At 34.5% G+C, this 14,598-nt stretch overlaps 1 protein-coding gene across 1 annotated transcript in view; it reads right to left on the reverse strand.

The window, feature by feature from the left end:
* LOC145672005 (phospholipid-transporting ATPase ABCA1-like) overlaps positions 1–11,537 on the reverse strand; it is a 378,961-nt gene extending 367,424 nt beyond the window's left edge. The window contains exon 1 of the mRNA XM_081741187.1: positions 11,461–11,537. Within this exon, the coding sequence (XP_081597313.1) occupies positions 11,461–11,526 (66 nt within the window). The 5' untranslated portion in view covers positions 11,527–11,537. The remainder of the gene's footprint in view (positions 1–11,460) is intronic.
* Positions 11,538–14,598: the final 3,061 nt, after the last annotated feature.

A 14,598-nucleotide genomic window follows, 5' to 3' on the forward strand; every position in this document is an offset into this window, starting at 1 on the left:
GATATGTGTTATAATGAAAGTGATATGCGTATGATAACTTCCCAGTTGGGATTGGGACCTGATTATATACCAAATGTCATGTCATTTGACTTTGCAATTTGACCGTGATAATCACGCAGACGTAGTTACTTTCAGTTTTTATACTAGGTATAATAATTCATATATTACAGGTGATTCAAATTTTTTTTCAGCAGTTAGCTCCTCTAAAAGCTCACAAGCTGTATCTCAAAATTGAACTCCTCTTGGTATTGCCACTCTTACAATTGCAAATATCAAAATCCAAAAATGCCTGAGCTTTTTTCATTAGAAATGGAGATTCAGAAGAAGAAAAATGGAGATATTGAAAGTAAAACGTAGACAAGTTCACCAGTGTTCAGAAGATGCTGTCTACAATGCGCAGAACAGAATGGGACGGTGGGTAGTTGGGGGTCGTTTCGTCCAAAGATATTTCGTCCAAAGGATTTTCGTCCAGAGACATTTAGCCCAAACACATTTGGTCAGGGACATTTGGTCCAAAGGGTAATTTCTCCAAAGAACATTTTGTCCAAAAGACAATTGGTCCAAAGGACATTTCGTCCAAAAGACATTTGGCCCAAAGGACATTTCGTCCAAAACACAATTGGTTTAAAGAATATTTCGTCCAAAGGACATTTCGTCCAAAAGCCAATTGGTCCAAAGAACATTTCGTCCAAAAGCTAATTGGTCCAAAGAACATTTCGTCCAAAGGATTTTCGTCCAGAGACATTTAGTCCAAACACATTTGGTCCAGAAACATTTCGTCCAAAACACAATTGGTACAAAAGACAATTGTTCCAAAGAACATTTCGTCCAAAACACAATTGGTCCAAAAGATATTTGGTCCAAAGGGCATTTCGTCCAAAAAACAATTGGTCCAAGGGACATTTCGTCCAGGGATGTTTAGTTCAAAGCACATTTCGTCCAAGGAACATTTGGTCCGGTAACACTTGGGGGTCAAGGGTTTGCTTCTATTAGAAGAGTAAAAGTGATGCATATAACATTATGACTCACAAGTAATACCTCCCAAGTGTAACTCCGATTTTGCACCAAAAAAAAAAGGCTGGTAGATACTACACACAAAATAAACGAATACGCGTTTTTCTGCGGAAAAGTGGTTTTAGGGGGGGGAAAGCCCCTACTCAAAATTTTGAAAGTTGACGCCCGAAAGGCAAGAAGAAGTGGACCGAAGTGAACAAAATTGTGCACAAATATTGCAGACGTAAAATGAGGGAATACGTGTTTCGTATTTTCCTGGAAAAAATGGTTACGTGGGGCACAGACCCCTCCAAACCTTTGATCACGAAATATCAAAAATACTAATAACAGTATGTCAGATGTGTGTAAAGAACATGAAAAATTGCAACGAAAATTTGAGTAGGGACAATACGCAAAAAATAAATAAATACGTTTTTTTTATTTTCTGCGAAAGAACGGTTTTAGGGGGCAAAAGCCCCAATCCAAAAGTTTGAAACTTGAGGCCCGAAAGGTCACAAGAAATGAACCAAAGTGAATGAAATTGTGCAAAGATATTGTAGACATAAAATGAGGGAATACTGGTTTCGTATTTTCCTGAAAAAAAGAAAAAGGTTTGGGTGGGACACAGACCCCTACAAAACTTTGATCGTGAAACATCAAAAGTGCGAATAACAGTATGTCAGAAGTGCTTAAAGGACATGAAGAATTGGAACGACATATTGTGTAGGGACAATACGCAAAAAATAAACGAATGCGAGTTTATTTTCTGAGGAAAAACGGTTTTAAGGGACAAAATCCCCCACCACAAATTTTGAAATTTGAGGCCTAAAAGGCAAGAAGAAGTGTACAGAATTGAATGAAACTGTGCACAGATATTGTAGACGTAAATTGAGGTAATTGGGTTTCGTATTTTCCTTTTAAAAAAACGGTTGCGTATATCACGGACCTTTTAAACTGTTGATTACGAAATGTCAAAAGTGCAAATAATTATACGTCAGAGGTTCTTAAAGAGTATGGAGAATTGCAACGAAACCTCGTATAGGGACAATTCGCAAAACAATAAACGAAACGTGTTTTAATTTGTGCGGAAAACAGTGTTGGGGCCTAGGTCTTCTCCGAAAAAAAAGTAAATATTACCGTAATAGCGCAGGAAGTAGTGGACCAAAGCAAATGAAATTATGGGTAGACATTTTAGAGACCCTATGTAAAATAAGGTCTTTCGTGTTTCTGAAGTATCCCTATCTGTTTTGCTTCAAATTTGGCACATCAACAGCAAACAGGAAATTAATCGACACGTGTTTTTGTTTATGCGGAAAAACATTATAAGGGTTAAAGGTGCCTCCTGAAATGCTATAAAATACACTATACTGTTTGTGCTTGTTGTTGATCTGTCAAATTTGAAGAAATCAGATGGAGACACTTGTGAAACACGAAAGGCCTTATTTTACGTATCCAATATCTACATACAATTTCATTCACTTCGGTTTACTTCTTCTTGGCTTTCGGGCTTCAACTTTCAAAACTTTGGGTAGGAGTTTTTGCACCCTATAACCCTTTTTTCGCAGAAAATAAAAAACCTGTGTTCATTTATTTTTTGCATATTGTCCATACACAAAGTTTCGTTGCAATTCTTCATGTAAATTTAGGCACTTCTGACATACTGTTACTAGCACTTTTGATATTTCATGAGCAAAGGTTTATAGGGGTCCGCGCCCCACCCAACCATTCTTTCTAGAAAAACACGAAACCTGTATTCCCTCATTTTTCGTCTACAATATTTGTGCACGATTTCATTCATTTCGGCCCACTTCTTCTTGCCTTTCGGGCGACAATTTTCAAAATTTTGGGTGGGGGCTTTTGCCCCCTAAAACCGTTTTTCCGCAGAAAATAAAAAAAACACATATTTACTTAGTTTATGTGTAGTATCTGCCTGCCAAATTTTTATCAAAATTGGAGTGTTACACTTGGGAAGTGTTACTTGTGTAGCTTCTTATTTCTAAAGGAAATTTTGAAATAGAGATTTATTCCGCAATTTTCTTTTCGATAAAACAAATATATATTAAGATATTCAGAAAAAACGTAAACGCCTGAAAACTAAATGGCCACCTTTCTTTGCTTTCATTAATAATTTTACAAAAATACAGTTTTAGCTCCGCAGAAATACAGTTGTAGCTTCGTTGGTTAAGGAATTCACCTTCCAAAATGATAAACAACCCTTTGAAGAGCATACTCCCTCTTCGTTTGCGGACAACATTGCCTCCGTATGGTCATGTGAATCTTGTATTTGGTTTGAGACTTTGCAATGGATATCTGAAATGTACTGTGCTGTACCGAGAAAATTAATATGAAAGCAAAAGTATATAGTATATTTGCATAAGGAGTAACACTGAAATAAAAATACAAGACAAGTTAACAATTCTGGTTTGTCATACAACTCACTAATTATATAGAAACGTCTGCCGAAGTTACACACTATCAATAGTCTACAAATAGAAACCAGACTTGTGGTTAACCTGAAAAGATACGTATATTCTACACGAAATGTTCCAACTTTCATCTATAACAACCCGATTTTATGGTCGTAAAAGAAATGAATACATATCAGGCAAATTCTGGCTTGGATCGCCACTTATAACAATACGGGTTTTAAGTTATTATGTTCTGATGCTAAAGTACATAGAATCCTGGCTAAGATAAGCCAATTATAGCATACCGTTCTCAGGGTATTGAAAAAAAAAAAACAAAAAAAAATCAAGGTTATATTAGATTTAATGTTCAGGTTGCATTAGCTTTAGCAAAAGAAAAGAAAGACACAACGATAAAGCTATTATTTATCATCAGAAGTTTCCAGATTCTTGTTTTGTGGCCAACCAAGAATAAGAGTCAACATCGTCCAGCTTAATTAGTATATATAAAGAAAATAAGCAATTAGAACCTTCTAAGTTCAAGTTTATGAATTGCATTTGAAATCATAAAGTCAAATTCTCAAGACTAATTTATTTGTGCCATTAATTAACGATTACATAATAACAGATTTAAAAAAAATTGTGTCATTAAACATTTGCCTCCATCATGGTATCTCAAAGATACTTTATCAACATCTTATATGGAAATATGTTATCATAGTGGTTTAACATATTCGTATTATCAAACATGATTCTCAACATTGATACATATAGAAAATTCTTAATACTAAAACAAAATTGGCGATCCATCCTCTCTACTTCTATATTTCTAAATAAACATCTTAATTAAGCGTTCATTCTTTATATTATCCCTGTCGTATATCAAATAAAATACAAACATAGGCCATATCATTACTACTACAACGTCATTCTTTTAACTTAAAGTAAATAAGTAGCATTATTACTTCACTTTAGCCTATTCATCATTTTCATAATATATATAACGTGGAAAACACTGCTATCAATGAAGAATGAAATATTTACAAATGTATAGTGAGTGAAAGAAAAAAAAATCTACTCGACAGGTTCAAATATTAAAACGCCTTTCCAACTATTATTATTTTAACTTATTATTGTTTCTGTTCATAATCAGTTAAGCTTGAAGAGGGATGGATACGCGTAAGGAATCATATTCTAATTGGGTGAAGCAAGTTGAGACATATTCCAACGTTATTAGTTTCGATGAGACAAAATATATGTTTAATGGATAGGCACGTAACTATAATCGTGGCACGTTCAAAGTAAACATCTACCTACAGAAGAAAAGAAGGAAAAAAAACGTTGCACGAAGTGATAGTTTTAGGAATAATGATATTAAACCCAAAGGTATGTCCAAATAAAATTTCACCGGATTAGCACAGACCGATATCAACATCAAAGAATACGTTAATTTTCTCTTAAATTTTTCCTAACCTACGATACTAAATATATGTTGCGAAAACAATGTGACAAGACATATGAAAGAGAATTTTAAATTATGAGCATATTACGAGATACTATGAAAAAGGGCACATCACTAAATAATAGAACACGTTCAAAGTACAATTTTCCCGATTTCACACGTATTGCGCATGCAGAAATGTATTACTAATCAGTATTAAAAAAAAAAACACGATGAAATATGGAAAGCGCACATACAAAATATATATTACGAAATAATATCAAAAGAACACACGGCAAAATATGGAAAAACACGTTCAAAGTACAATTATTACCGGCTCTACACTTACGATATACTTTTCCCTAACCTACACAAATGTATTTTTTAAAAAAAAAAACACAGTAGTATATAGATGAAGACACTCCCAAAGAAATTTCATCATCATTAACATTTATCAATGGCATACGTTAAAGAGCATTTAATATTCTAACATAAACCGTCAAGTTATCACGAGTGCGTTCAAAGTGAAGCTCACCCGGCAAAATAAAATATATCACATGGCAAAACAAAAGGCACATATTAGGTTTGAAATCACAGGCAAAATTAAATTCTCTAACCTAACCAAAATATTATGGGACACATCTTTCAGATTTAACCTACCTACAGAGACATATTAAATTCGAAAGCACGGACAAAATTTAATTTCCTAACCTAGCCGACATAAATATTATGGTTTACACATTTAAGTTTGACCTAACCTAACCTACAGCAAATATTCCACAAAATAAAACGTCATCAAGGGACATGCGTTTAACTGAGCTTACCTAACCTAAACATTCAAAGATCTTAAAGTACATTACTATAGAAGAGTGCGTGCAAAGTAAAGGTTTACCGTATCAACACACAAGATTTTCAGGTTCACGTATCAAGTACATAAGATTTAATACTTCGATCATACATGCTTATGGCATGCAATTATAAGTACATGAATGGACTATGATAATGAGCTTGAAAGACGCGTAACGCTTTTCGATTTAACTACGCATAGTAATCTTGAAGCACTTCATGATTGAACAAGGAAAAAAAAACAAAGAAAAGATATTACCAGTTAGGAAGTTCCACAGGTTATGCAAGTCCAATCTTTCAGTTCAATAGGCAGATTTCGTATGCCCACTTCTTAAAATCCAAAAATTGATTCCACTGGATCACCAGTTCAATACCCTACAGTCGTAGGAGACCGTCCGTGTGGCCCATTGTCGTCAACTTTGAAAAATTACATCCCCTTTGCCATCACTATACTTCACCAGTAATGGCGGAGATGGTATTTGGCGGCCTTGGGCCTAAATGTGTTTAAGTTAATTTTGAAGTCAGGCTCCTCGGTTAATTTCTTCACTTTCTAATTGTCTCGGTTCACCAAAAGATTAGAATTTAGATAAGGTTAACTTCCCGAATATATACTTTAGCTATCAAATTTCCAAATTTAAAGGAGCCTAACTCAGACCGCCTTCTATGTTCTTTAATTCATGGTGGTCAACTACGTCATCTTAGTCGCGTCACCAGACCTTAATAAGCGCGGTTTTAATATTACATAATCGCCTACGAACTAAAACAAATTTATATGTCTTCTGTTACTATACAAAACCCTATTCAAATAAGCAGTCATTCTATCTATTAAATGACATTTCCTAATTATCAGAAATAACCACATAACAGAAATTTCAAACTCACCTAACCACGTCTTGAAAATAATTCCCGTTGCGATGACGACCGCTGCTCTCACTGTTTAAACAGGTCGCCATTTGTAAAATAGATGCCCGCATAGCGATTTAAGCGCCCTCTTGTAATGATAGCCAGACTGAGTAACAACTGAACATCAGAATGAGTAACAGATGAACATCAGAGTGCATAAAAAAAAACGATGGGTAGTATCACGTGAATAATTGACAGAAATACGTATATGAGGTAAAGTGAAAGTGTAGACTAGTTTTTACTATATTAAACTATGAATAGAATTATTACAGTAACGCGAAACAGTTGTAGAAAGAAACAGTTCGAAGTTTTAGTGGTAAATTATTGTTGTGTTTGCATATCTCTCATATAAAACTGATCACCTTTTGTGCCATTTATTTCATTAGCAACGAAACAAATTAACATCAAAACAAATCTTCGGAGGCACTCAGGTGCAGTATTACAATACACGAACCAACTTTAACACTGTGTAAACCACCGGTAAACATTAAAATACGGAAACCAACCCAAACAGAAATGTAACCGGTAATCGGTCGGTTACACATCTTATATTTGTCAATCTCTTTTCACAATGTTCCAGCCAAGAATGTGACTGTTTAAGAGTATTATCTCTGGACACTAAGAATATATTTCACACATGTGTATTTTTCTATTCTCAGTATTTCTTCAAAGATACATGACACATAATTTTTCACTTTTCTAACACAAGGGTTTGAATACCTAATATTTAACTTACTCAAATTTAAACTCCATTAATTTTAGTTACCGGTACTTATTTTAAAACTATTTCATTCACAACATGAAAATTTTAGATGTCATGTTAGCAGTTATTACAGCAACATACTTCACACTACAACCTTTCCCTCACTCCTGTTGTTCGGCCATCTTGTTTTCAGGCGTTTACGTTTTTCTGAATATCTCAGCATTATTTGTTCTATCAAAATGTAAATTGCGGAATAAATCTCTATTTCAAATTTCCTTTAGAAATAAGAAGCTACTGAGTCATAATGTTATATGAATCACTTTTACTCTTCTAATAGAAACAAACCCTTGACCCCCAAGCGTTACCGGACCAAATGTTCTTTGGACGAAATGTGCTTTGAACTAAACATCCCTGGACGAAATGTCCTTTGGACCAATTCTCCTTTGAACGAAATGTCCTTTGGACCAATTGTATTTTGGACGAAATGTCATTTGGACGAATTGTCCTTTGGACCAAATGTCTTTAGATTAAATGTCTCTGGACGAAATGTTCTTTGGACGAAATATCTTTGGACTAAAAGGGTGGCCACCGGGTGGGCCAGTGTGAGTCACGGTGAGTGGTGTTTCGTAGTAGGTCACGTCCTTTTGACCCACGATCCATTGATCCACTCACAAATCTTGACCCATTTCACCCACTTACCAACCGACCCACTGACCCACTCCATCTTTGATCTTAACATGTCTTGTTTCATTTAAAAGACGAAACATACATCCACATAATTTTTTCATCGATTGCGAAGGTTGGCTTAATATCATAATTGTAATGGTAATTTCTTCTTAAGGTGAGAAATTGATATGATTAAAAAGCCCATCTTGACGTGGGTACAAATTACCTTTCAAAGTTATTAGAAACGCTTTTTCACCCCGAAAACTATGAATTCGACAAATATTTAAGTAATTTTTGAGATTTTATTTTTAGCTCTCCCAGGCCATCATCCTGTGAAGATGGGGATGAATTTGGATGTCACCTCCATTGAGGGCAGCACTATCCATCTCAACGACCGAGAAAATTATGGATAAAATACTAAGATCAGTCGTTTTACATTATTTTTACATGTCACACCTCCCAAGTTGCATAACTTCATACTACTACAATATTTTCTTCTTAGATTGAAAGTAATATGTCCCCCAAGTTTGATAAAGATTGTCCCAGACATTCCAGAACTACGCTCTCCTTATTAGATGTGCTGGGGGATCTTACTCTTACTGGAAGTTGAACTTATAAGGTCATCAGAACTGCTCCCAATGAACTTGGCGACCACGAAAGATATGGGTTGTATACTAACATTGGTTATTTTAAATTATTTCTACATGTCACAAATTTCACAAACTCCTTCATTGTGTTAATGAGGGCTTAACTTACATAGCATCTGAAGTTCCAATCTTTACCTAAGAGACCCCCAAAATTATAGATTCGACACTAATGTAGGTCTTTTTTTATAATTTTGATGTCAGTCCCTTTCATTCCTCCTAGGACAGCAAACGGATACTTCCACTGCTAGGACTAAATTTGGTCTTAAATGGCATTAAAATTTCTACCAATTAATTTAGCGAACAGTGCTGCATTTAGAAGCTCGGCGTCCCTACGCACTTTTGCTCTCGGCGCCCCCAATAACTACACATTTCTCCGTTCCTTGATCCCTAACTTACAAATAAAACTTAATTCGAATATGCTTAATTAGTGAATTTATTGCAGTTAAATACCACTCACTAGATGCTACAGCTACAATTACGTAACAAAAAATAAATGGGAAACATGTTCTGAATTATTTTCAGATTTCTTACGCTATCATTAAATATATTAGAATAGTAAAAGAGGACTGCTCATGAAATAGTATATTTGCTCTCGATTTTTTAAACTTTTTCAAACGAAAAAAAAAATAAAAATTTAAACTTTGCGCTCTTCAAATATGTTGCCCTCTAGGCACGGGCCTAGTTGGACTAATGGGAAATGCGGCACTGAAAACTTACGCTTCGACTCTAATATTGGTTGATTTCGATTTTTTTTTTTTTTGTCGCTACGTAACCACCCTGGGTGCTAATGGGAGCTTAATTGGACTTGAATTGAAAGTAGAACTGTTTACCTAAGCGACCACAAAACTGGATTCGATACTAATATCGATCCTTTTCTAGCATTTTTGATATATATCCCGACAGTACTCTTTTCCAGACTGTAAGAAATATGGTTAAAATTGCTCTAGACATATCAGAATTATGTCGAAACACACACATACATCCACTTTCATATATATAAATACAGAGTGAGCGAGCGAGAAAGTGAGAGAGAGCACATTGCAAAAGCATATATCAGGTATTGAATTGAAAATCTATGTAAAGACTTTCTGCTGTGGCATGCTTCATAAGGACAATTCCAGTCTGCTCACGTGACCTTTGGGGTTCATGAATTTCTTGCGAGCGTTCCGACTTTGGATTCTCTGTTTATACCCTCTTTTTATGCCTCGGATAATTTTTCAAGAATATCAATGACATGCTGTAATACGAATGTTCAGAAGTAACCCCTATATGACAAATAACTGCAAATAAATACACTACATAATTTATTTATTGCGATGATATTATTTTCTTAATTTGTATTTAACATTCACATATATCATAGAATACCAACGTACTGTGAACACCTGTTATATTTTAAACATAATAATCACTTTCTTCTGCAATGATTGTATGTTATATATATACAACTGACGTATTTTAATGTAATTATTTTATATAATTTTTCATGCATTGCGGAAAATAGAATTTCATAAAAAAAAATTGACTCAGATGCGAATCGAACCATCGACCTTACGATTTGAAATCCAACGGCGTACCACTGAGCTAACACAAGCGCTCAACGAATAATACTTCTAGCGATATATACCGGTATTTAAGATAATAATTACATTCATATCCACTGCAAACGCTGTTTTTGTTCTACTTTGACTTTCATTTTAGTACTCAGGAGAGAATAATGTTCTATGTCTTAACTTTCACCATTCTTTTACATATGGAAAGATTCGTTTACGTATCTAAATATTCCATTAAGCATGGAGAGCAAAATGACAAACAAGCATGTGCTGGCATTAATACAGTTTCGAAATATTGTATCAATAAGTATTTCAATCAATGTTGCTTTTTTATATATAATTGGTAACAAGTCTTATTATATTTAAAAGAAGAAAAACACATCTGCAAGATTTTTCCCGATTGCAAAGGTTGGCTTCGAGGTTCGAACCTGGTTTACTTTTTCCCGAAGATACCCGAAGTTGGACTTAAAAAATTTTTGCCTCGAAACAGCAATAAAGAATGCGCTCAACCTTTTTGAGACAAGGTGTACATCAATTTTTCAACTCATCAAAAAAAGCTTTAAAAAATTCTACATAACTTTATTAGTTCTACCCCAAAAATATCAAAAAGTCACTGATAGATTGCGAGAGTTATCACACGGACAAGAACATAGGTTTGGGAATGTACGAAACCACTTGTTAATCCACAGTAAATTATAGAGGAATGGCAAACAAACATATAGAGTAGAATTAAGGAACATAGCAGGGATTCAATATAATATAAAGTAATATTTTTAAAAAAAAACTTTTTTTACCTTAGTTACCAAGCATTGTTAGAGTAATCAAGTATAGGAGCCTCAGTTGGGCAGGCCATATAGCCAGAATGGAAGAAAGTGGGAACAGTTTCAAAGTCTTAACTGGAAGACCAATCGGAAAACGACCATTAGGAAGACATAGATGCAAAAGGGAGGACAACATTAAGATGGCTCTCTCAGAAATAGGAATACAAAGTAGAAACTGGATCCAGTTGGCTAAGGATAGAAGTCAGTGGAGAGATTTTGTGAACGTGACACTGAACCTCTGGGTTCTATAGGCCATAGAGTTAGTTAGTTAGTTTACCTTAGTCCAGAAACTAATTAGTAATTAAAAGCAAAATTAATCAGAAGAAGAAAACATACAAAGGTAATATTAGCTCAAGTACAAAGTTAAATACAATACTATTATTAACATACATATTAATATTAATATATTAATATTACAAAGGTAATATTAGCTCAAGTACAAAGTTAAATACAATACTATTATTAACATATTTTATACTCACCTTTTGCCTTTTACGTAATAGAAAATTCTTCCAAATGATTAACTTCAATTGCGTACAGAAATGCATGATGACTGTATATCCTGTAAAACAAAAGTAACAATATCAGTCTCGCTTCAGTTGTACAAAGATTTGTTTGTTATAATACAAGCCTAAATACTTACGTCGTAATAAATATGAGTAGGTAGTCAGAAATAATATTGTAATTTCTGTAGAGTAACGGTACACGTGTTATCCCTCACCTTTTTTATTATAAAGATTTCTATACTGTTTGTACACTATATTGCAAATAAGTAAGTTTCTAAAAGTTCCTTCCTCCATTAGTTCCTTCATAGCAGCTGGGAGGTTTAGGGTTTGTTGGTTAAAAACAACCCGTCCTGTTGCAGCTGGGTCTAAAGAAACATCTTGCCCGATGCAGCTTAGAGGTAAGGTTGATATCTCCTGCTCGTTGCAGCACGGAGATAGGTGAGGACACCTCTTGCCCGACACAGCTCAGAAGTAAGGTTAGAGCAGTCTGTCCCGCGCAATGAAGCTTGGAGACATAGGTAGGATGTGACCAGTTGATAACTGGTCTTCTACCTCAGTGTGTCCATTTTCATAGACAGTCTTTGGAGGCAGAGCTCGAAGGGGTCCTCCTTGTACCTTTTCGTGTTCCTCGGTGACGGTATCTGTCGGTTGATTGTAGGTGCCTATGTCGAAGCACGTAGTTTTCTTCATTAATATGAGGAGATAGTCCACCGTGATCGTAAATTGGCAACAGACACTTGATTAGCCCTTTCGGTCCTGACGGTAATATATATGTACAAACTTTTTAAGGTTAATATAATTACTATGGAGTATTCAAAATAGCTGGGTTTTCATGTCAGTATTCTTTGAACTTGTATAAATGACTTTCCGCTATTTCTCTTGTGCCAGTCATTTGAATCCTCTAGAGTAATTATATTAATCTTAAAATATGATCTACACATATGTTGCTGTCAGGGCCGAAAAGGTTAGTAAATGGTTAGGAGTTCGAGCACTGTAGCGACCAAAGCATTTGTTGAAGATACTAATAACATAATTGACTAATATAACCCGAAAAGATATGAGGTATACAGAACAATTAGTCTTATATCACATGCAGTAAAAATTATAAATCGAATACTTAGCAGGAGGCTGTATGGGAAGAATAAATACGAAAGTTGAGAAGAGACAGTTCGAATATAAAACGAAAAAAATAGAAGATGAATCACGTAATTTTGTTACTTCCAATGATAACGAAAGTACAACACTTCGAAAGATATGTTATTGGTTTCAAAACTAGGAATGTCAGGTAAAGAAAAATAAGTTGATACATGAATTACATTCATTTTCAAGCAGGTACAGTTACTCACTCAAGGGTGCCCATCGCCGAAGGCCTTGGGCGTAATCCTCCCGAAGTTACCATTCTTTTCCCAAAAATTTACCATTTATCTCATTTACGATTCCAGCTCTTATATGTTGCGCTTCTCCGGTTTTCCTGTACCATCTTCAATCAATAACTATGTATCCTCCCCTCCAAAAAAATCATAGCGCAATCTATGCCTTAAAACATGGCTTTGAGCACTGTGAGCATCTTTGTATTTGCTCAATGTTTGATCCATTTATTTTTAGAGTGGTCTTCTTTCGAAACTATAGACAAAAAAAATACAATTCTAATTTAGATTCTAACGTTTATAGGTCAAACAATACAAATCCGTATTATAAATTTCTCACGTCCATTGTACATTTGTTGGGAAACTACTCGAAGTAAATAATACTAGAAGAACTTACCAAACATGAGTGCCAGAAGAATGTCATGTTTGACCCACGCAATGGTTTATAACGAGTAATCGGCAGAGATTTGTAGGAAAAGTCAAGGATATGTATGTAACGCTTTTGATCTAGAAAAGGCTTTGGACAGTGTGAACTAAGGAAGTGATAGGTGAACTAAGGAAGTGATAGTTTATTAAAAGAGATTGGAATGGAATAGAAGGATTGAAAACTCGTAAGAAACTTATATATAAACCAACATGTAATAATTGCAACAGGGAAAGAAGTTACAGAACAAAAGGAATTCGAATCAGATATTGACTTTGATCAATAATATTCAGAGTTTCTATTTGAAGCAGTGGTCGTCAAACTTACGAAGCTTCTGAGCAACCGTACCGCTTTTAGATCATACAACGAGCTATCAACCAAACGAACTACCGACTTTTTAAATCTTACTTGTTTATTGCCTATAAACTTACATTTCTAGTGAATATGAAGTCAAACTATCCAAGTTAGCAAATGTATAATATACACACGAAAAACATAACGTTTAGCAAACACCTAATATACACACGAAAAACATAACGTTTAGCAAATGTCTAATATACACACGAAAAACATAACGTTTAGCAAATGTCTAATATACACACGAAAAACATAACGTTTAGCAAATGTCTAATATACACACGAAAAACATAACGTTTAGCAAATGTCTAATATACACACGAAAAACATAACGTTTAGCAAATGTCTAATATACACACGAAAAACATAACGTTTAGTAAATGTCTAGTATACCCACGAAAAACATAACGTTAAGAAATGTCTAATATATCCACGAAAAACATAACGTTTAGCAAATGTCTAATATACACACGAAAAACATAACGTTTAGAAAATGTCTAATATACACACGAAAAACATAACGTTTAGCAAATGTCTAATATACACACGAAAAACATAACGTTTAGCAATTGTCTAATATACACACGAAAAACATAACGTTTAGCAAATGTCTAATATACCCACGAAAAACATAACGTTTAGCAAATGTCTAATATATCCACGGAAAACATAACGTTTAGTAAATGTCTAATATACACACGAAAAACATAACGTTTAGCACATATCTAATATACCCACGAAAAACATAACGTTTAGCAAATGTCTAATATACCCACGAAAAACATAACGTTTAGCAAATGTCTAACATACTCACGAAAAACATAACGTTTAGCAAATGTCTAATATACACACAAAAAACATAACGTTTAGCAAATGTCTAATATACCCACGAAAAACATAACGTGCACAACCCAAGCGTATACAATCAACTGGGAGACAAGGTTGACAATGGCAGCTGTGCGGAAG

The sequence above is a fragment of the Thermobia domestica genome, chromosome 15 (assembly GCF_964235325.1).
Source record: "Thermobia domestica chromosome 15, izTheDome1.hap1.1, whole genome shotgun sequence".
NCBI lineage: Eukaryota > Metazoa > Arthropoda > Insecta > Zygentoma > Lepismatidae > Thermobia > Thermobia domestica.